General features: G+C 47.6%; 1 protein-coding gene across 6 annotated transcripts; it reads left to right on the plus strand.

Annotated features, from left to right (window-relative positions):
* The first annotated feature begins 1,911 nt into the window (after positions 1-1,911).
* Positions 1,912-7,774, plus strand: LOC123157152 (nuclear poly(A) polymerase 4). 6 transcript variants are annotated; one of them, XM_044575398.1, is made up of 12 exons: positions 1,912-2,709; positions 2,791-2,868; positions 3,030-3,137; positions 3,667-3,729; positions 3,823-3,984; positions 4,802-4,915; positions 5,020-5,082; positions 5,157-5,486; positions 5,583-5,747; positions 6,096-7,010; positions 7,098-7,174; positions 7,271-7,774. In XM_044575398.1, the coding sequence occupies exons 1-12, from the start codon at positions 2,632-2,634 to the stop codon at positions 7,293-7,295; spliced, it is 2,178 nt and encodes a 725-aa protein (XP_044431333.1). In that variant the 5' UTR covers positions 1,912-2,631; the 3' UTR covers positions 7,296-7,774. The 6 variants fall into 6 exon arrangements, with proteins under 6 accessions (XP_044431333.1, XP_044431331.1, XP_044431334.1 ...); XM_044575396.1 differs by having other exon boundaries at positions 7,377-7,774; XM_044575399.1 differs by having other exon boundaries at positions 7,129-7,174.
* The last annotated feature ends 15,859 nt before the right edge of the window (positions 7,775-23,633 follow it).

Below are 23,633 nucleotides of genomic sequence, written 5' to 3' on the forward strand. Positions count from 1 at the left end.
ACAGACATGTACCACGAGTATTTTTTGGCTAATAGGAAATGTTACACATGCCTAATACTGTTGATTTCCTATTCATCTGATGGTAACGTCGCAGGAATCAGCATAGTGTTGCTACCGCTGTTTTCAGGCGCAACAAACATCACATGTCCTCAGTGGCATGGCCAATTCCCAACTGATGCAAGTATGAGATTCTTATGGAGGACACGCACGACCTGAATGGTGGTAGTTGATGGAAACAACGGTGGCGGAGGTGATGCGAGGAGCTTCATCGCCGGTCACCGTCTTCCCTCGACATTCAGTTGGGATCCCGCCGGTGTCCGCTCGGGCCGCCTGGGAGCCGCCGCCCTACCAAGCTTCAGCTGGAGCCTCCGCACTGCAGCGGGAGCTGCCGCGCCTCCAAGATGCAGCGGGAGCACCGGGACACTAAGCTTCAACGGTAGCCGTCGCGCCTCTGAGCTGCAGCAGGAGCACAACAAACTACATAAGATATGAATGCCATCATTTGCTTAACGGATATTAGCACATATAAAGCCTTCCTCTGTAAATTCCCAGGGCCACTACCTTCCTCCGGTCCCTCGTCGTCCGTGACCTGCGAGTCTGCGACGCATCTCCTTCCTTTGTAAATTCCCAGGGCCGGTACCTTCCTCTGGCTCCTCATCATCCATGACCTGCGACACATCTCCGGGAGAACACCGTCGTCGAGTGGCCCACGTAGTCCTCATCCAGCTCTGACCCCACCTCCTGCTCCCCACTCCCACTGCATCCTTCCACCTCCTGCTCCCCACCCCCACTGCATCCTCAGGCTCATGTGTCCGCAAGGTCTTCCAGGTGGCTGGGGTTTACTCTGGCTACGTGTCAAGGCGTGGCGGTTCTGTCATGCACGTATAGAGAGAGCGAGCAAATAGTTCTCCGACGGGTCATCCACGGACGGACCGATAGCGAGCAAAGATTTCTTTCTTTTGGTGGATTTGATTTGATTGATTGATTGATGATTTTATAGGAAGAGACCAGAGGGGAGTTCGAATTAAGGGTGGGAGAGAGAGAGAGAGAGAGCAGGAAATTGGCTTGGGCGCCTTTAAAAACGATGGATTACGGGAAGGAGATTTTGGGATGCATGTGAGACGTGGGTCTGCTTCCGTGGTTCAGAACGCCAAGAAGCGATAGACATATAATCTCAGCCGTCAAATTTTTATGATTAACATAAATTTAATGAATATAAAGGGATGACGTATGAAGAACTATGAAAGCCTCCTTCCTTTATTATTAGGTAAAGATTCAGTGATTTAATAACTATTGTAATTTGGGTTCATAATATTCACATTTTATATTATTCGAATTCAAAATTCCGTGTAATATGTGAGATATGCATCAAATTAAGAAAAAATCACGTGTTTTGTGAACTCACGCGGGCTGCGGGGACTGTTCGGCCGCAGCCCGCGCGAGCCCGTAAAACACGTTTTTAGCGAACTGTAAACACATTATAAGGATATGCAATACAAGGGGATGCTGACCTGATCCACCTATTCACCCGGGAACATTCTCACCCACCCTCACTCACGGGGCAAAACCACTCCGAAAGCTCCTCCTAAAGTCGTATGCGTAGACCCGGGGGCCGGCGGCGAGGAAAAGATCTGGACGCGTCGCCGGCCGCGCACCGCACCCCCCACCGCACCGCCTCGCTGCATCCCTATCCCGCTTTCCCCTTTTCCACCCGCGTGCCATGCCAGCGCCACGCGCCAACAGATTCAGAGGAACCCAGTGCGAATACGCCCCCCGCCTCCGCTTCCGCCGCGTGATTATCGCGCCGGATCCACCAATACCTACAGCCCAGGACTAAATAACCCTCGCACCCCCTTAATCCCCCGCAAATATCCAATAAACCCCCGGGAAAAATCTCGCCCCAAATCCGAGTCCGCGAAACAGACAGATAACCCACACACCCACGCCCTCCACCCCCCTCTGTTTCTCTCTCCACACTGCCCTGCCCTACCCTACCTATTCGCCTCCTCCCCTCCCCATCCCCCCCTCTCTCCTCCGCCGCCCCTCGTCCCCGCTCCCGCCGGAGCCGGTGCGGCGGCCCGCCGTACCGCCTCCTCCCCGACCCGCGCGGCCGGCGGATCGCCGGATCCGTGTCCGTGCGCGATCTCGAGGCGCGTCCTCGGCCCCCGCCGATCCAGTCGGGGTTCCGATCCGATCCGGGCGGCGCGATCCCGTCGGCCTCCGTGGGGCGATTCTGCGGCCGGGGGCTCGGATTCAGGGGGTGGGGTGGGGGGGGGGGGGTTCCTGGGTGATGAAGGTTTCCGCGTCCTTGTTGTTTGGATCCGTCTATCGCACGACTCCCTTGGTCGTGTCCGACTAGTACCCCTGCTTCCGTTGAGGGCCAATATAGAGGCGGCGGTCGTGGGCTCTGGGTTCATCTGAGACAGGTCGCGCTCTGTTCGGTTTCGTGCGAAAAGCATCGATTTTGGGGCGGTTCGGTTCGAATTTTCCCGAGCCTTTTTCGTGCTCTGAGGCGCCGATCTGTGCGATTTAGCGTTCTTGAGATTTTGTTCTGAAGGCCGCTTGTCCTGGAGTGAGGATTACTTGGTTGCATTATCTTAGATTAGAGGCGCTACCGTTCTTGTGTGATAAATGGCGACCTCTAACAAGCCAATATCTTTGGCTGGGCCGTTGGACGCTGATGTCCAGAGGACGGCGGAATTGAACAAGGTTAGTAGCTACTCGTACGGTAACTGGTTGTTTCCGAGAAGATGATTTTGACTGTTTTGTTTGTTACCATATAATTGCCAGTTCTTGGTTGAAGCCGGCCTATATGAAAGTGCCGATGAGTCTGCTAGGCGAGAGGAGGTGCTGGGGGAGCTTGACAAGGTATTACTCTCTTTCAATGCCGTTTCTTGCCTACTTTTTGTATGATAAAAAGAAGTGCAGTTTGATGTCAATCTTTGACTATTTTGTTATAATGCTTACTGATTGAAACAATGCTTGCTAGATTGTCGATTGCTAAACAAGACCCTTGTTCAAATTTGCAGATTGTAAAAGATTGGGTGAAACAATTAACTAGTCAGAGAGGATACACTGATCAAATGGTTGAAGAGGCAAATGCCGTGCTTTTCACCTTTGGGTCATACCGTCTAGGGGTAAGTGTATGCGTTGCTTTCACCATTTCGCTCTACCGTGCATATTACAGCTTAAAGTTTCTAACGCATTAGGCCAGTAAAAGCAACACTGTTTTATTGGGCACCTTTGTTTTTGTTTGATAATTAGTTGAATGATTGCTCGCTTGAGTAGGGGTCGGCATTCGGTTTAAACTGACATTTTGGGTCGGTTATATAGCATTTTTGTAATATTTTGGTTTCTGATAAATTCTGACTGAACAGGCCATGAATGCAAACAAGTAAAGCTTGAAACTGATTTTATTTTGGTACTAAATGAACTAACATGTGCTGCATCTGTTTTGAACAAAAGAAACTCGTTATTATGGAAGTAGGCACCGATTTGAATTGAACAAAGAATCTGAGATCATGGTTCATTGAATAAACAAATTTTCTTGTTTGTATTATATACTATCTAACCCTTTTTGCAACATGCCTTTATCAAGCATTTTAATGTTTTTCCTTCTCATAAAATCATCCACTTGTGCATAATTTGATACTTATGTTTTGGTAGGTCCATGGGCCTGGGGCTGACATTGATACTCTATGTGTTGGACCTTCATATGTGAATCGCGAGGTAATATTTCTTCCTGTTGTGGGCCTCCAGTGTAGTTTGTGTTAGCTAAAGCATTGGTGTTTGATTGTTTTCTAACATAGTAGTTTTTCACAGGAAGACTTCTTCATTGTACTGCATGACATATTAGCACAAACGGAGGAAGTGACTCAATTGCAACCTGTACCTGATGCACATGTACCTGTGATGAAATTTAAGTTCCATGGGATATCCATCGACCTTCTATATGCCAGTGTTTCTCTCTTAGTAGTACCATCTGTAAGTGTGTACTTCCTATAAAATATATTCATGCATTTGTTTGTTTCTCAATTCATACCAAGTTTACGTAGGGATGAATATGAACTAGTTGGTTCCTCCTAATATCTGCTTTCCTTATGATCCTGATGGATTACTCTTATTTTTTTGTGATAATTTCATAATAATCACATAGACCCTGTTTTTAGCTTGGTGTGCTAGTACTGTAGGTGGGTAATGTAGGTTTGTTCTGCTATCCATAGTGTGATCTACTTCAACTTCTGTGTGCTGGTTTTGTAGTGTTTTCTAACATATGGGGAAGTGTTAGAGCTGTTATATCTTGTATTTTTTGGTGAAAAATAGTTCTCTTAGGAAGCATTTTAAGTTGCAACATTTGTATTATGTTGGATGTGAATGTAATTGATGTGAACTTCTTGTGGTGAATAACACTTAAATCTTCCATCATCATTATCAACTAGTCTCCTGTTCACTGACCTCACGGTAAAGCCTGGTTGTTACCATTGGCAGAACTCCTTCCTAGAATGAACCTTTTATTCCTTATTCTTATGCATATTGCCAAATTGTATTTTGTAAAATTACTTCTTTTGCTACTTGGGACAGTTCTTCACTAACAATCCTGCGGTGATAAGAGGACAATTCACAGCCATCAATGCAACACTTCCTCTGCTGTTGATTTTGTCAGCTGTTTAATTCCGTTCGCGCTCGTGTTCTTTGAACTGGGGAAGGGAAATACTCTTAGAAGTCCACCTCCTGCTTCTTGCTTATATATTAATCTTGAATATTTCAAGAGATACATCTTTGTCTTAACATATTGCTGCAGGATTTGGATATCTCTCAGGAAGCAGTGCTTTATGACATTGATGAGGCAACTGTCCGTAGTCTTACTGGCTGCAGAGTGGCTGACCAAATTCTTAGGCTTGTTCCGAATATTGAGGTTGACTCGAGGAACTATAATCTACTTTTATTCTACTCAACATTTTTTTCATCTTCATTTTCTAGGATGGCAATGTTAACAATATACATACTTCTATATTGTAGAGCTTTCGAACAACACTAAGGTGTTTAAAGCACTGGGCAAGAAGAAGAGGTGTTTATTCTAATGTAAGTGTGGTTTTACTATAATGTTGGTAACTTCCTTTGAATTGCTAGGATTAATCTAATATCTGGCTTTCTAGGTTACTGGTTTTCTTGGAGGTGTGAATTGGGCTTTACTGGTTGCGCGAGTCTGCCAGCTCTATCCTAATGCTGTGCCAAGTATGCTGGTCTCGAGATTCTTCAGGGTTTTTACCCAGTGGCGCTGGCCAACTCCAGTGATGCTTTGCGCCATTGAGGAGGAGGAACTTGGCTTTCCTGTGTGGGATCCACGCAAAAATCCTCGTGACAGAACTCATCATATGCCCATTATCACCCCAGCATATCCATGCATGAACTCCAGCTATAATGTTTCGACAAGCACGCTGAGGGTTATGATAGAACAATTCCAGTTTGGCAACAAAATATGCCAGGTATTTTGGCCTACAAAAACATCTTACATTTTGGTACGGAGATAGTATTCAACAACTGCTTATTTTGACTTTTCCCTTCACTCTTTGTTAATGCAGGAAATTGAGATGAATAAGGCTAGTTGGTCTGCCCTTTTTGAGCCTTTCAATTTTTTTGAGGCGTATAAGAATTATCTGCAAGTTGACATCATCGCTGAGGATGATGAAGATCTCAGACTTTGGAAGGGATGGGTGGAGTCTCGATTGAGGCAACTGACTTTAAAGGTATGTTATATAAGCTCGTATTACTGTGCACAGGCTTGTCATAGGTTAACTTCCTTTTGGGGCTATACTGCATTAGTGTAGTTATTACGGGAATTCCTGGTTGTGGAATTGGGATTGCATTGCTTTGATATTTGGATTATGTAGAAGTCTGTCTGAACTGCAGACCAATTATAAAGGGGGGTGTCAGAGTGGAAATTAGTGACTCGAGTTGGGAACTTGTAGGGTGACAATTTGCATGCCTATTTGAAACAGCAAACAGACCCTGTGTTTTAGTTTCAACTGTGTTCTTACTATTTATTCTTCTGATGCTTAACAGTTTAGCCTGCGGTTTTTGGTTGACACTTGCAGATTGAACGGGACACTTATGGGAAATTGCAATGCCATCCATACCCATATGAGTATGCAGATCCTTCTAGACAGTGTGCTCATTGTGCTTTCTTCATGGGCTTATCAAGGAAAGAAGGTGTGAAAATACAAGAAGGTCAGCAGTTTGATATTCGTGGAACAGTTGATGAGTTCAGGCATGAGATCAACATGTATATGTTCTGGAAACCTGGGATGGAGTTGGCGGTTTCTCATGTTCGGAGGAAAGAGATTCCAGCTTATGTATTTCCAGAAGGATACAAGAGACCTCGTCCTCAAAGGCATGTGAACCATCAGCACCAGTCTGATAAAAATGACCCTGGAAATGGATCTCCAGACAGCCAGCTGAAGAGAAAGCATGATTCTACTGGGATTGATACTGAACCTAGCCGATCTGTTAAGAGGGCTTCAGTCAGTCCAGTTCACCCAAAAACTTCATCTCCTCGGTCAGGCAATGTTAGTGATGAGCCCATAAGCAATAACCAACAGAAGGTTACTTCTAATGCAAGTGGTGGGAGTCAGGATTCACCTGGCAGTGGCAATCGAGATCAAACAAAGTGCTCAAGTTCATCACATGCATCTGAGAAGAGCTTGGATTCAGTTGCATCAGGCTCCAAGTGTGTGAAAATTGAAGCGGTTTGTTCTGGTGACGTGACTAGCAAGCATGTTGATTGTATTTCACCTGTCAAGGACAGCACTGCTCCAACTGTAGCAGTGAGTACAACTTTAAAGCGTGTTGCCGAGAAGGTTGTTTTGGAGCTTGTTGGAAGTGAAAGCATTGGCGGCAATAAGGCAGAGTTACTGCAGATTGCAGAAACAGACATGGGAAATGTCCTTGTTGAAAATCTGCACTTTGGTGGGAATGGAGTTTCTCAGAGCGGCCTCCCTGAAGAGTTAGAGGTCTCGCATTCTTTCCTTCTTGAAACGATTTCCGTTTGTTTCTAGATATGATCTGAACTGCTTTATTTGCTCATTTGGTCTATAAAGCTGAACAATGGGATTGAAGTGCTTTCTAAAGCTCATGCAGGTTTGAAGTCAGATGGATCCCAGAAGTTATCATTGAGGCATGATCTTGAACTCAATCCTTGTACATTGAGTATCCATGTTGCTCCGTTTTCTTTATACTCTGCTGTTTGGTATTTGTTTGCTACTTTGCGCAGAGTTAGTTTGACATCAACAGCATGAGGCTCCAGAGCTGGGTCGAATGGAGGGTCTGGTGTCCCTTTGGTAAGTTGTTCAACTCACAAACTTTCCTTTCCGACACAGATCTGCAAACACTGGGGACTTGAAGGAAGATGGTGGTAAAATCATGTCTGGCAATGGCATGGCAAAAACAACAAACAAGCGAAGTTTCTTTCATGGAAGGTCATAAGATCTTTGCCAACTCTAGTCTAGATCTGTGGCAAGTTCATTTATGGAACTAGCTCGCTCCGCAGCTTAATTTGTCGATTGCGTCTGGAGTTGCGGTGTAGCTCACCCTAATGTATGGATCGAACTCCAGCAGGCTCCTTGGGTTGACTTGTTTACTTCCCAGGGATTCTGCTGTAGGGCTAGATTAGAGAGAGATGTGCTATTATCCTTCTGTGTTTCTCAAGACCCCTTTGTACCCTCCCAACCTTTGTAATATAAGATATCTGCAAGGTGGTTCCTTGTACTTTGGCACAGCTCGCTTTTTTATCTCAGTTTCATGTTCAGGCTGCTGCTGAATGTGAGTTTGGGTAACTATATTACCTGTTAATATAACACCATGTAATACTGTTATACATGCTGTTTCTCGTCTAAAGCACTCCCTCTATTTTTTGTATACGAGGCCACTATATATTTTCATGCCTAATAACTTTCGCCATTTATTATACCGAAAAAGTGCGTTATATGCCAAAAAAAATGTCATTGGATGCACATTTCTGGTGATATATTTTTGAAACTCATTTGTTGTTGAAAATTTTAAGTTGGAAGTTTTGACACGAAAAACAAAATGGTCCTGTATACAGAAATGCTGAGTACAATTGTGTAATTTTTTTCTCGATATGCATGAGTATGCATATCATATATTAAAAATGAAAATGCATATCATATATTAAAGAAGAGAAAGAAAGAACCTAAATTCTAAAAAGTGCAGCTGTGCTGCTTGGGCGTCCCTCGCGCACCATCCGATCTGGATCGCACACGCGCAGGTTTGTCGCGGTCGGTCGCGGGTGTTTCAGGTGGGAGCTAGGTGTCGTACGGTCGGCCCGACCCGTTTATCACACCCCGCAGCGACTAGTCCACCACTTCTCCATTCCCGCAGGCTACCATTCTCACTTCCACCGCCCTCCCACCCGCCGCGGAGAGGAACTGCTCCTCTGGTTTCGAAATAGCCGTTCCCCTCTCTCTCCGTTTTCAATATGTGACGATGAATCCGGTGGGTTTCGCAGTATCCATTCCGTGTCTCCTCTATTCCACCCGTCGATTCCACTTGCCGCGGAGCATTTCAGTGCGGTGCAAGGGGCGGAGCAGTTGTTGTAGCGGCGATGTCAAGGTCGGGGCGGCATCGGCGGTCGGGATCTCTAGGCAAGCGGGCGATGGTCAAGCTGGAGGGCGTAGGAAGGAGGGGGGTGGTGCTATGATTGCTTGAGGAAGAGCAAATCAGACTGCAAAACGCCGGTAAATCATCTCATCTCGTTTCCCAATCCACATCTCACGCTAGCGTTCTACTGTTCAGTTGGGGATGGTTTCTCCTGGTTTCTATGAGAGTGGATGCGAAGATGCGCTAGAAATGACCGAGGGTGGAGGATCTCGATTTCTCTCTGATTACTCTGTTCCGGGGGCGATTGCGTGTTTCCAGGAGGTCAATTTCCTCTAGCGCGTTGAGAGATTCGGGAGAAATTTGAAGAGGATGTGCGAGAACCTGGGCTAGAAACTTGTGTGTTAGTTGGTTTTTCACAGCAGTATTGCATGATCTAGAGCGCTTTTTTGCCAGGGGATGCTAGTTTGATCTGACAGTTAGAGATATATTAGATGGGTTATGAACACCAACTTTTGCCTCACATTTACACTGCTTTTGCCTAGGAGATGAACACCAATTTGCCTGCACATAGGTGCTCGTTGTTTTACATTTTCACTTGCACGTAGTGCCAGTGCTGCCGCACCAGTTTTTTTTGCCTAACATCTACACTGCTCTTGCCGAGAAGATGAACACCAACTTGCCTGCATACAGGTGCTCATTGTCTCACATTTTCACCTGCACGGAGTCGCAGTGCTGCCTCACCAGTTTTTTTTGCCTGACATCTACACTGATTTTGCCTAGGAGATGAACACCAATTTGCCTGCACATAGGTGCTCGTTGTTTCACATTTTCACTTGCACGTAGTTGCGGTGCTGCCACACCAGTTTTTTTTGCCTGACATCTACGCTGCTCTTGCCCAGAAGATGAACACCAACTTGCCTGCACACAGGTGCTCATTGTCTCACATTTTCACCTGCATGCAATCGCAGTGCTGCCTCACCACTTTTTTTTGTCTGACATCTACACTGCTTTTGCCTAGGAGATGAACACCAATTTGCCTGCACATAGGTGATTGTTGTTTCACATTTTCACCTGCACGCAGTCGTAGTGCCGCTGCACCAGTTTTTTTGCCTGACATCTACACTGCTCTTGCCTAGAAGATGAACACCAACTTGCCTGCACACAGGTGCTCGTTGTCTCACATTTTCACATGCACGTAGTCGCAGTGCTGCCTCACCGGTTTTTTGCCTGATATTTACACTGCTATTGCCTAGAAGATGAACACCAACTTGCCTGCACATAGCTATTTTTTCCCTCGCCAGTTTTTTTTGCCTGACATTTACACTGCTCTTGCCTAGAAGGTGAACACCAACTTGCCTGCACACAAGTGCTCATTGTCTCACATTTTCTTATGCTTTATCTTTTGGAGAGGGCTTTTAATATGGTGGATATTGTAGGTTGCCTAAAAGCATTTTTGACCAACACAGATTGCTAGTGTTACACTGGAAGACAGAGAGTTGGTTTGTCAAACTTTATCACGGGAGGGTAGTAACTGAAAGCTTGCTTAGCTCATTCATTTAAATTTCTTTTCCATTTTGACATTGGCATCCTTTAGCTAGCCAGATGCCTGATTTTTCAATGGTTTTTGCTTAGCAGAGGCATGTGAACTTGCCTACGCGGTTGTCACAGGGTTTCATGCCTTTTTTATTGTCAATTTTAATTTTCTAACTGCACTCACGTAACACTGTTTTATACTTGTTCTTATTATTTTTGCAGCGAATAATGTCTGGGAGAAGTAGTAAGGGCATCCAGCAAGGCCCCCCTACAACCAACCTTGATGATGAACCTTCTCGTCTTATCAGAGATACCCAAGCAGATGTACGCGGGGAGAAAAAAAATTAATTCATTTTTTATTTTTATATGTGGTGCATATACTGGTTAGTAGTCTCCATGTGTTCTTTCATGTCCTATTTTTTATTGTTGGTTTGTTCCATTATCTTTCCCGTAGGGTTGTAGTAGTGCGCCCATAATTGGTTACAAGCGTCGAAGAGGGGCAAAAGGTATTATAACTCGTGGGGCGCGGCCATCAGATATTGATAGCAATGAAAAGATATCCACCGATGCTGATAAAGCCGCTGGAGTTGATAAAGATGTATGTCTCGACAAAGACCTTGAAGATTGTACCAAAAAAGCAAAGCGCCAGAAGACTGCTGGAAATGAGGTAATGTAGTGTTGCCTCACTTTGCAGCCACTTTTTTGCCAACTAATTGTGTTTGAGTTGCCAAACCAACATATATGCACATAAATCTACTATGTTCATTCTTCTAATGGACTTTCTGGTGTTCCTATTTTGTTTCTTTAGGGTTTTAAGAATAGGGGATCGTCTGCAAGGCTGTACAAACTAAACAAGTCACTTGTTCCTGTTCAGAAGGGTGTCATCATTAATAAAGAGTTTAGGGGTTTGTTGGATATTTCAACAACTAGTATGGATGCAGATCTCAGCCAATGGATTATGAAGCACTACGACCCTGAGATGTCCCAAATCGTTATACCAGATAGGGGGAAGATTCCTGTTGATGCAACGAGTGTGCATAGAATTTGGGGATCGCCAAACAGGGGCAGGAAGGTTTGCTTTGAGAATCATCCTGACATCACAAAGGCCATTTACAACATCTGCAATATCACCACCAAGAACTCACCAACCCTCACAGCATGGTGTAAGATGATTGGCAATATGAATGGAGCTCATGATGATGATTTCCTTCGTGCTTGGCTAGTAGTTGCCTTTTCCTGCTTCCTTGCACCATCAACAAGTCTAAGCATCTTGCCAAAAAGCTTCCCTGCTGTCATGGATGCCAATGGTATAACAGAGACGAATGTTTGCCAGTTTGTTGTTGATCAGTTAAAGGCAGCATTCAAAGATGCAGGTGTCAAGAAGAATGCTGTATGTTGTTGTGTTTTCCATCTTGTAGTAAGTGCATTTAAACTGTCCTTTAAACTCAAATGAGTATCTTTCATTCTCAATGCTATCCTCCAATTTTGTTTGTTATATTTGCAAAACTTATGTGTTTTCTGTTTTCAATGTCATCTTTTTCATTTGCAGCTCTTGTACCTAGACTCGCTGGATGTGGATGAACCTGTACCAAGTTCTACACTAAGAGTTTCGGTTTGGAATTTGGGTCTAATTGCAAAAGTTGTGAAGAAGGATAAGAAGGGCCCGGGTCAATATGGAAAACTGAGGGTAAGTCTTTTTGACTAGGTCACATATGTCTTTTTTAGGTTTCTTTGTCTAAAGTGCAAGTCACAAATTTAACCAAAAAAAGGCAACTCATGTATATAAGTCTGGCAAGTCTTGTCAGCTTGGCAAGCAACTCTTTTTACATTTTTCCAAAGAAGCATCCCACATTTTATGTTATGTACGGAGTATGTGTTTTATGATTCAATGGGAGGTGGTGGGTAACTGTCAATGTTCTTTTATGGTAGTGATTGAGTTTAACTTTTAGTGCACATGCACATCATGTACTCACCTTTTTTTTGGCGATGACTGACATCAGTTAAAGACTGAGTTTTCCCGGTGTGCTGACGATAGCTTATTCGAAAGCATGGATCACATCACGAAATTTGTTGCAGCAAGATTACCTAACTCCTACGATAAAGAAGTAAGTCATTTTATACCTTGGCAATTTATAAACCTGTTTGCAGGCAATTTCTTACTTGAGAGTAGGCAACTCCACTTTTCAAGGTTTATTTTCATTTTTAATGTGCAAAAGGTTTGAAGTCCAAGATTGTAACCCAAGATTTAAACTTACCAGGATGTGTTTTTATAGGCAACTTTGTCAGAGTATGTTTGGATGTGCTAAGTTTACCCTGAATTATCCCTGTTTTTTTGCAGAAACAAAAGAAGCTATCAGTCATTGTCCATGAAATGTGCTCTGAAATTTCGCACTCAGTTGGGAAGCTTGTTCATGCATTTGGCAGGATTGATGCTGACGAAACTGAGACAGGCAGGGCAGAACCTAGTAAAGTTGGAACAAGCAGGCAACATACTAAGAAAAGAAGGAAACAACCTGCCAGCGACAATGAAAGCCTACTAGGTGAAGAATGTAGCGACAACTTAGACAACGAAGAAGCGCTGTACCAGTCAGATACTGATGCTAGCGACGAAGGCGACAACGATTTTGAGGAATCAGATGATGATGCAGACAAAACTGCTAGCAACAGTGATGGAGACTCTGGCGATGATGATAGTGATGAAGTCAGAAGCAAAGATGTTGGGTGCAATGCTAATAAAGGAGGAGTGGAACATGATGTTGAAGCAACCAAGGATGGTAGTATTGAGCATCACGAGGAAGTGCAATGAGGTAACACAGAGGAAAGTAATGATGCAGAGGAAGATGATGAAGAGAATGAAGATGAAGAAAAGGAAGAGGATGGGAAGGGAGATGTCGAGAATGATGATGATGACGATGATGATGACGATGATGATGTTGGTAAAGGTGGTGATAAGGATGAAGATAAGGAGGAGGATCGGAATGGTGGTGATAATCCTGATGAGGAGAATAGTGGAAGCAACAACAGTGGCCACGACGATGGTGGTGGGGATGCTAGGTACGAGGATGCAGCAGCTGGCAGCTCAGACAGCGACGAAGAGCAGTGCACACTACAGTTTCTGCTTCAAAAGAAGAAGGACTGTAAAGCTAAAGGGTCTGATGAGTCTTGCTCATTTAATATCAGAGACATTGTGATGATGGAGCGGGAAAATAAATTGCCAGAAATCCCATTGCTTGAAGCAAAGCAGTTTTTGATGGGCCATCAGCTGCATGGGAAGCGAAGAAGCTTTTTCAAGACCTTCTGAATGGATTAGAGATGAAGGAAGTTTGCACAATGAACTTTAAGGAATTATGCCCGAAAGCCACACACAAGAGAATTATGCAGGAAATAGGCGCAGAACATGACTTGGAATTCAAAGATAAGGTAGTTCTGCATAACCAACTACCACCTCTACCACCCAAGAAGAAAAAGAATGTCAGCTTCATCCTGCAGCCAACTGCAGTGACAGCAACAATACAGGAGCTGCAAGCAAGCCGGGTGAAAAATAACTTGCAAGGCCAGGGTTCCAACCCAAGGATGTCAGCTATTAAGAAATCCAGACATTTCCAGCAGCAAAAACAGGGAACTACCTCAGAAAATGAGGCAAGGTGTGTCATTAACAAGCCCCAGCTGCATGCGAACGGAATATCAAGCTCGACATTAGCATCTAATGGAACAGGATGCAACAAGGTTGCAGTTGATGGAGTACCTATAGTGCCGGAGCAAGATGAGGCTGTGATCATGTATCCTAAATGCCAGGCAAATGTCAGACAGAGTGAGGCAATTGAGGCCAAGAAAGAAACAATTTGCAAAACCAATCAGGCAAATCCTTCACAGGGGAACTTAAGCTACAAACAAGAACCAACAGCCAATGTTTCAGCAGAAATACCAGGGCGCACAACAAAAACAAGTGGTAGGCAACCATTAGTTGAGCTAAATGGTCAAGCACAAATGGTCCTGGTCAGAATGTAATACAATCAATAAACGGTCATCAGGGTGACAAAGAGCAGAAGATGAAAGCACCAACACAAGATTATTTTTGCCCCTGCCATCTGCTCATGTTTCAGGTGAGGCAATTAGCACCATTGACCTCTCATTGAAAAGCAGCAATTCATGGTCAGAAGGCAAGTTTCCTGCAAACTCAGCTCCCGTCATCCAGATTTCCCAAACAGTTAGCCCTCAGGCCAAGAAATTCAACGTTTCTGATGGTAACAAAGAGAATTGTCCACCATGCAATTCAAGGACAATACGAGAAATTCTCTAGAAGTAAACATCTGTAAATCAGTGAGCTCATAGCTAGGTGTGCACCTCCAAGTAATAAGTATGCAGGAAGCTCAAGCAGCAAATCATCCAATTCCATTCGATCAGAGACGGATGGATTGCAGTTTCAACAAACCAAAAATTCAGGATCAGACAACTTTATTCTTGAATACTGCCCAGCCCCATCATTCTCTCTTGGCATGGATGATAACTTTGTGCCAGAAACAACAGTCGAGGGAACAATGGTACATGATGGGCCAAGCATCTTTGCAGACCGCGAGTTCATACAAATACTCGATGACAGTGATGAGTGGGATTTTGGAGCCGTCAATGAAGCGTGCAAATTACCAAATCAAATGCACCACGAGGCTGTTGGAGCTCGTGCAGAGGGTAGCCGGTTGCCAAATGTGTTATCTACACGAGAAAAAACTGCTAACCAAGTAGAAGATGGTTCAGGCAGCAAGTACTATACTAGCAGCATCTCTGGAGAGCCTGTCCCTAACCAGTTTGAGAGGAGGATCATCAAACCATCACCCTGCATCAGGTGACCATTCATGGAATACAACGAGAAAAAAAACCTTTCACTGCAAACCTGATGTCAATCGGTTATATTCATTGGTTATCTTACATGGGAGATTAAACGAAGAAGTTTCAAGAGATGTAGATACCATGTACAATGTTGTCTAAGTAAATTTGTTGTTCAAGCAACCTGTTTACTGTCATGTAGGCATATGAGATACTATCAGCAGGCAAGTTCATAAAAAACAGTAGTAGGTGACTTAATGTACAACAATAAGTAAGACATCATGGGGGGTGGGCGGCAAGTTTGTTATCAATAATCCTTGGCACACAGTCCATCATGATGTACTTATCTTTTTGTTTCGCATCTTTTTTTACCGCAGCCCTAAGGTAATTGACTACGGTCAATACTTTGTATCTATGAGGGAGCTTGCAAACGCGATGAAAAAGGAAGGATTCCTGTTGGACCATGTTGTTGAGATTGGCATACAGTCCATCATGATGAACTTGCCACCAGATTCAAAGAAGGTGGTGATGCCATTGAGATTCTCGGTAAGAAAATGGTAGTTATATCAGTAATCAGTTCTTTCTTATCTATTTTCTTTCCCCCTTTTTTATGTTTTTCATTTTCTTTTGGCAGAAATGGTTGTAGCAGATGGATATTGACAAGAAAGTGATCATTGACAGATTCAACAAATCCAACCGGTTGGACCGTAAAGATATGGTTAGACATTTTTTCCTAATTTCTTGATCTTTGTGTTCTTTTTCGCACATGAGCAAATACACATAGAGTATGGTAGTAGTTGCTTAAGTAGTAAACATTGATATGTTTTTTTGGGGCTTGCTTAAGTAGCAACATAAGTTGGCACACAACACCCCCCTCTCCTCCATCATGTGTTCTTTTTCCAAGTTGCTTCCATGCAACACAAAGTTGCTTACAAACATGCAGGGAAATTGCCTGATAACACAAGTATAATTTGCCTGCAATTTTTTCACCACATGTCCTTAGTTCCTAACATTTTCTACATACCTGTTTTCTCCCCATACAGATCATGTTCCCTGTCATAGAAAACATTGACAAAACAAAGCCAGTTACACAGAATCATTACTGGGTTTTCAATGTGAATATAAGGGACAGAAAGTTCGAGGTGCTTCATTTGTGGAGGACACTTGCCGACCAGTCCCTAGATGTTTGCGCAAGTCGCATGGTTGCAAGTGTTCGAAGTCTCTGGGAGACTCATTACCCAAAATCTCACATTATCATGGACGATTTCAAACTCTTCAATATCGATGTACCCAAGCAAAACAATGAGTAAGCATGCACACGTCCCCAAAATGGTTGATATGTCCTGTTTTTCTTCTTTAGTTCATTCAAGTGATAGTACATATATGTAACTAAGTAACTAAGAACATACTGTTTTCCATATTGTTTGCTGTCTAGGTTCGACTGCGGGGTTTATGCTCTTACATTCACTAGTGGTTGGGAAGCAAGGGTTCTTCCAAGATTCACCCCAAAACGACATCCCAAACATCAGGAAACAACTGACAAGTAATTGGGTCGACACTGATTACAACAAGGCTCCCTGGAAAGACATCCTGAAGTTGAAATAGGTCAGTTTCTTCGTCATAAATATTGTGCTTTTGTATGACTTAGTTGCTTGCATTTCTGTATATACTTGCCAGAACACTAGACATGAGTTGCGTGCAAATTAATTCGCTGTCGTGAAAATGTTTCAATGATTGTCTCCCAGGATGGAAGTTTTTTTATCAATGCAAAATTTCTACATGTGAAAACAACAGATAATGGATAGTTGCCTGAATCATTCATACAACTTGAAAGAAACACCAATACAAATTGCTTGCAGAATAAAAAACAAAGCAAAAAAAGAGCCCAAGCTGTAGAATTCAAATTGTGTTATTTGGTCTTCTCAACCCTTTCCTCTTGAGTTTGCACCTTGTCACCACCGTTTCTACTCCTTTTTTTACGTTTACACCAATCTTGTTTTGCATAGCGCTGAGTTGTGATCAACAGAACCACAATAACTACACTTGTTCTTTTTCTTAGGGTGCAGCTCAAGTGCTGACTGAGTCCTCTTCATTTTTGCTCTTCCTTTGGTTTTTGAATTTGGTGGGTCTCTAGGGATTGGCAGGTCAGCCGCAGTAGGAGTAGGATATCCAAGGTCTTGTTCCTTTGTAGAAGCTTCTGGCTGCATTCCAGTACCCCCGTGTAGTGGCGCAATTTGGAGAGGTGGTTGCGCATGTCTCCCAGGGGGTCTTGCAGAAGGAGACAACAGTGCCCCTCCACTTTTTCATTGCCCTTTTTGTTGTGATGTGGAGGAAGTAGAATGCTCTCCAATTCCAACAGTCATTTGTTGAAGTCCTGACGGGGGCGGCGGGGCGTCCCCCTCGGTGGTACTGCTGACCACATGCTTTGTGCTGGGGGACCCCTGGGTAGTTGTGCTTGCCCTGTTGGTAGTTGTAGAGGCCACCAACCGTGTGGTGTATGCCCTCTGTTTGTCCAGCCCCTCTTGGCTGTGCTGTAAACAGTTCTGGTGGTGTAGGCACCACTAGCAGGGCTGGCACTGTTGTGCTTTGGGGTGCAGATCCCATCTTGGGGTGTGCAAGCACTCCAGAAGGATCAACCATTTGGGCTGATTTTCTTTGCTATGGTGCATAAGTAGTGGGACGCCGCGTAGAGTTAGCAGGTGGTTGTGCAGCTGCAGCAGGAGGTAGTGGAGGGGCACTATTCATCGTAGGAGTGTTGCCTTGTGGTGTAGAACCACTACTTGGGGGTGGACCACCGGGGGGGGGGGGCACTAGGACCTGTTGTTGGCGTCTTTTTTCTCGACAAGTTCAAGTGTTTTATTTCTGTGCGAGCTGCCCGTATATGGCTCCTCACGATATCTGAAGCAGCATCTGACGCACTAGCAACGCGAGCAAGGCTTGCAAAATCCAAGGACAAGTTTGCATGCCTAAGTTCTTTCTTCGACTGTGCTGGCAACTCATCGGGTTGACCGTCATTTGTAGGGGGTGCACTAGGGGTTGCTTTAGGTGTCCATCTCCTCAGAATGTACTGTGCAGGGATTTCATCTATACTAAGGTAGGTGAAAACCTTCAAGATGTGGCAGCAGAGCATGCCGTCCCTGTCCATTTTGCAGCACTGGCATGTGTAGTCTCCACCAGCAAGGTCTGATGTCACGAAGTAGCTCCTAGAACCATACTTAGCAACCCACTTCTCTGTATGGTCGGGGTTGGTATTGTTGGGGTAAATCTCATACAAGTGACTCCCATGTGACCGCACATTGTATCTCCCAGTTAACTTGAATTCGGTACGAAACTTCTCACACAAGTCCCTAGTATAGGTACCATATGCTTATCAATGGGAAAAGACAACCACATTTTAGTCTCCAAATGTTCAGTCCGGTAGTCTTTTCCACCCTCCCGGACAAGTACGCGAGTCTGGATTTTTGAATATTGCTTGACGAAGTTGAGAATGGAATTGTGTGGGTTCACATATCATTTAAGGACAACGTTGAAACCCTCACTACATTGGGTTGACTGCAGGAATGGAAAGAATTGGTGTTTGAAGTAGCAAGGAACCCATGTTGCCCTATATAGGGTCTCAAAGTGTGTGTCATTCATAACCTCATATTTCAACATTAGAGCAGCCCATGCTGCCTCGAACTCCTCCGGCGTCAAGCTGAAGTCAATACAATTGCTGAAATCTTCCGACAATCGAGGGTTTCGCCCCAACAAGGCACTAATATTTTCTTGAGCTTTTTTCATTATATGCCAACGACAACAACGATGGAAACTTGTTGGGAACATCCTTTTAATTGACTGTGCCATCACGACGTCTTGGTCAGTTATGATGTTAGTAGGTGCTAGACCATGCATTGCTTCAAGAAAGGCCCCAAACAGCCAATCAAAGCTTGTAGCCAATTCTTGCCTCACAAACCTGCAACCCAACATGAATGATTGTCCATGCCGATTAATTCCAATGAATGGTGCAAAGGGCATGTTATACATGTTAGTCATGTACATGGTGTCAAATGAGATACAGTCATGGTATGCCTCTGCTTAAGCCTTCCTTGCTGCACCATCAACCCAGAAAATATTCTCCACCCTGTCCTCCTGTCGGTGGGAACAACACCTATGGGATCAACGGGATCCCTACTGTGGTCGGCGGGCGAGGGGTCGTGAGAAGAGCAGGTCTAAGAGCCAGCACAAAGGTCGTTTACCAAGGTTTGGGCCGCGGGGATCGCGTAATACCCATGTCCTGCTCTGGTGTGTATTTCAGTGTTCTTGAGCTAGCTATGATGCGTGATTTTGCTCAAAGAGCTGAATCCCCCTCCAGTATACCTCGGGCCTCCTTTTATAGTCGAAGGAGGCGCCACAGTGGCACACAGGAGGTGGAAAGGGTACAGTGGCTATGTTATCTCTTGTCATTACGAGACAAGACACATTAAATGCGCCCCTGAGGTGTCCCCTCACTTTATCACTGCCTCGCCTTGCCTAGACACGCGTCCAGGCCAGCAAGGTGGGCAGCGCCATGTAGGCTCGTAGGCTGCTGAGCTAGCATGGTGGCGGTGTCTTCACGAAGATTTGCATGCCACCACGCAGGTGCTTGCCGAGTTGGCTTCGGGACCGCACGTCACCACGCAGGTGCCCTCCTGGCTGGCTGGGCTGGCAGCTGCATGGGAATGATGGTGGGGTCTTGGCGCAAGCGGGCCTAGCAGCGGCCCCGCTGATGTCCTCGGCAAGGGTCTTGCCAGGGCCCTGACAAGGATCTTGCCGTGGCACCGCGGTCGTCCCCGGCAAGGATGTTGCCGGAGGTCTCGTCTTCTGGTCTTCATCAGATTCTGTGTGTTTTATGATCTTCACAAAGATCTGCATGCCACCATGGAGGTGCCTCCCGAGCCTTGTTTCCAATGTCGTTGATGGTGTTGGAAACCTTGGGCTTCAAGGGTGGCACGCTCCGCTGGTGTTGGGCAAGTTGCCCTGGCAAGGCCCTTGCTGGGGCCGTGGAGGCCGCCCCGAAAAGGGTCTTGCCGGGGGAGTCCACCTCGCCCTCTTGCTCTTCGTGTCTATGTCTTGGCGTTACCTTGATCGTCTCGTGGCTTCGGCTTCCCCCAACTGCCCTGCTCAATGTGGCCGTAGGCGTGGCTCTGACTGCCCGTGCATAGATAAAGGGGTACAAAGTAGAACCCCTACTTCTGTACACCGACAGGAGCCCCCGGGCCTGGGCCACACATAAGCGCGACACGTTGTTGGGCTAGGCCCAGAACGGTGCGCGGGTAGGCGGGGCCGATTTTTTACCGCGGTAACTCCTTTGTCCGCTGCGCTTCCCCACGACCCGCGTTGAATGCGTGACATGGAGGACCGTGCGTGACATGGGGGGCATTCATGGGGAGCCTGCTGCGCGCAGGTGTCACGTCATAGTAAATGGTAAAAAGGCGGCCTGCGCCTTCCCCATAAAAAGGAATAACCGCAGGCACGCTGCTCATTTACCCTCTGCATTTTCCCCAATCTCGGCACTGCCGTCCCCATCTTCTTCCTCCTCGAGCTTGCCTCTGCTCGTCACTGCCACACGCCCATTGCTCTCAATCCTTTGCCTCCGCCCAACCGCCATGGCGCCCAAGACCGGCAAGGGAAATGGCAAAGGGGCGGCCAAGGATGTCGTGGAGAAGGAGGCACCAGAGAACGAGGCGGCGGTGCAGCGAGCGCAGTTCGTCTACTTCTCCCCATCATCGGTCGATGTATTCCACCTCAAGGATGTCTTCAGGCCTCTGTGGGCGGCGGAGACTACGGGGCACCCTGCCACGCGCATCATCCCCGCCGACTGCGGCGAGGCCGGCCCCAATCGGTACCCCTTCTTCGTTGATTTCTTCTCCTGCGGGCTCTGCCCCCTTTTTCCAATTTCTTCAATGATGTCATGCGCACATTCGGCTTCCGTCTTCTGGACCACATCTGCGAGGCATACATGGCACTCTTCGCCCACCTCTGCGAGGGCTTCGTTGGGGTGCTTCCCAGCATGGCACTCTTCCGCCACTACTTCTCCCCTCGCCTCCAGCCAGGGGGCGCCCTCTCCGGGAGCATCTCCTGGATCCTAAGGGCCCAAGGGAGGGGCACGTATCGGGAGGGTGCCCACAAGGAGAGGTGGGAAGAGTGGCGGGGTCGGTGGTGCTGGATCGAGAAGAAGAATCCGCCGGAGTTCTGTCGGGCTCGCCGGAGCCCGCAGCTTCGTGGCGATGACTGGAGCGACATTGATGCCGACAACGCGAAGCTCTCGATCGCCGTCGCTAGGATCCATCATCTTACCATGACCAAGTTCACCCTTGGGATGATCGAGGCGGACTTCATCCGCCGCCAAATCGCCCCGCTACACAACAAGGGGAGGCCGACCTGGGATTTCAGGAACGCAGCCGACATCATGAGGCTCCGCCTCGGCCTGAAGCACAACTTCACGGTGATGGGGCATGCCCATCATTGCCAGAGGCTTTTCCAGCTCGACGTGTTCACCGATGACAGGGTGGAGAGGACCAGTAGGGCCGTGAAGGCCGGCAAGGCCATCAAGGGGCCCTTATTTGGGTTGCCGCCGGCATGTTCCCACTGAGAAACAACATGTGCCAGGCCGCCATTCTCGAGATGATGCCGGTCTTCAACGTGCATGGCCTCGACCCGTCCTGGGTCGCGCCCCCGACATGCGAGGTGCAGGAGTTCTTCGACAACTTGTCGGAGGACTTTGAGCGCGACGAGCCGCTGCTTATCGCGGACACCACCCAGCCGGAGATTGACTACATCGCCGCCCGGGTGGCGGAGGCACAACTCGCCATGGAGGCTGGCAGCGCGGGCGGCATGGAGGACAAAGACGGTGCGACCGCGGCGGAGAGGGAGCTCGCCCAGTGGGGGGCTGCCGGGAAGGCCAGCGGTGCCAACACTGAGGCCCCTCTTGTTGAGGAGGAGGTCGAGGAGTCGACCGAGGGAGAAGCCGAGGCCGACGATCCTCCGGCCACGGAAAGAGGGCGTGTCCTGCGGTGGGCCAGCTCTGGCGAGCCGGTCCGGCCCAGGAGGACTGAGCCACAGCAAGGGGCCCAGGGGGAGACCATGCGCCAGACGAGGGCCGCGACGGTGAAGAAGGCGGCAAAGACCGCAGTGGCGAAGAAGAAAGCGGCTGCTTCTTCTTCGTCCAAGCGCCACCGAACTCCATCCCCCTCTCCTCCTCCCGCAGACGTCGACATGGGGTCATCTTTAATCTTGGGTCCCTTAGCCCAAAGATGAAGAGGAAGGCAGCAAGAGAGGAGGCAGAAGATGAGTAAGTGTCTTCCCTTCTTCACCTCCGCTTTTTTAGACCACGCTGCTTCTCATGACTTGTTTTTATCTTCGCAGGGACAGGGAGATGCTGGCCCAAAGGGTGGCGAAGAGGGCCAAAGCATCGGCGGGCGACCAGCCCCTGGCGGGCGCTTCGCACACGCCGGTGGTGGAGATCAGCTCGGACAGCAGCCCCCGGCGCAGCCCCTGGCTCAGCCCCCAGCTTATGTCCACCACCTGACTCCTTATCAACGTGCGCCGGGGTATGACTTTCTAACACTGACCTTGCCGCGGCTGCAGGAGGAGGACGGCAGCAGGAGGAGCCACCGAGGGCCACCTCCAACACGCCGGCCCCATCAACCACACCGCCCCGAGGGGCGTCCCCGGCATGGGCACCAAGCGCCGAGCCCATGCGCACGGAGGAGGAGGTGGACTTGGGTACTGGCAGCTCCGTCCCGACAACAGATGCTAGTGGGGAGGGGGCCACTTCTTCTCAACCTGGCACGGGTAAGTCACCCGCTTTTTGTTCCTGCTTTTCCCTCTCTTCTTTTTTTGATCCTTGATCTTGGCCTCGGCTCATCCCCCCTTTCGACATCCAGATTCCCTCCCGACGGACCAGGAGGACATCGATACCATCATCACGAAGGTTGCCCAGGATGCCATGGCCGAGGCCGACAAGGTTGCCACCGAGGAGGCCGCCGAGGACACCACCAAGGGGTCCATTGAAGAGGGCGGCAAAGCTGCCGCCGAGGAGGCCGGCAAGGGTACTGCCGAGGAGGCCGGTGAGGGTACTACCAGGGGGGCCGGCAAGGGGCCTGCCGGGGAGCCCGAAAAGGCCGCCACCGAGGAGGAGGTAGTTGACGATCAATCCTCTTCCTCCACTACCTCTGACTCGAGTAGGTACCTAAAGGTGGGCGACGACCTGTTCGTCCACCTTCCAGGGTCGGCAGGCACCAAGGCACCGGCCGAGGGGGAGGTGTTCGATGATGAGGTTCTCGCCGCCGTCGGGCTCGAGGTTGTCGATGAACCGAGCGCCGGTGGCGGCGGCACCTAGGAGGAGCAGCTTCTCCAGGCTATGGGCGCCAGCTTCCGGAAGCTCCAGGCGCTCCACCGCGCCCGTCTGGACAAGGTGAAGTCCAAGGAGGCGGCAGCGGGAAAGGCGAAGGCGAACCTCGAGGGGCGCTTTGCCGAGGCGCAGGCCTGGTTCTGCCAGGCCCATGAGGAGCTGAAGGCTGCTCAAGACCAGCTGACCGAGCGCCAGCATGAGCTCCTCTTGAAGCAGGCCGACATCAAGAAGGCCCAGGAGGCGGCGAGGGAAGAGGTCGTCCAAGCCGAGGCCGCCCGGTCCCAGCGCCAGG

The sequence above is a fragment of the Triticum aestivum genome, chromosome 7B, assembly GCF_018294505.1.
Source record: "Triticum aestivum cultivar Chinese Spring chromosome 7B, IWGSC CS RefSeq v2.1, whole genome shotgun sequence".
NCBI lineage: Eukaryota > Viridiplantae > Streptophyta > Magnoliopsida > Poales > Poaceae > Triticum > Triticum aestivum.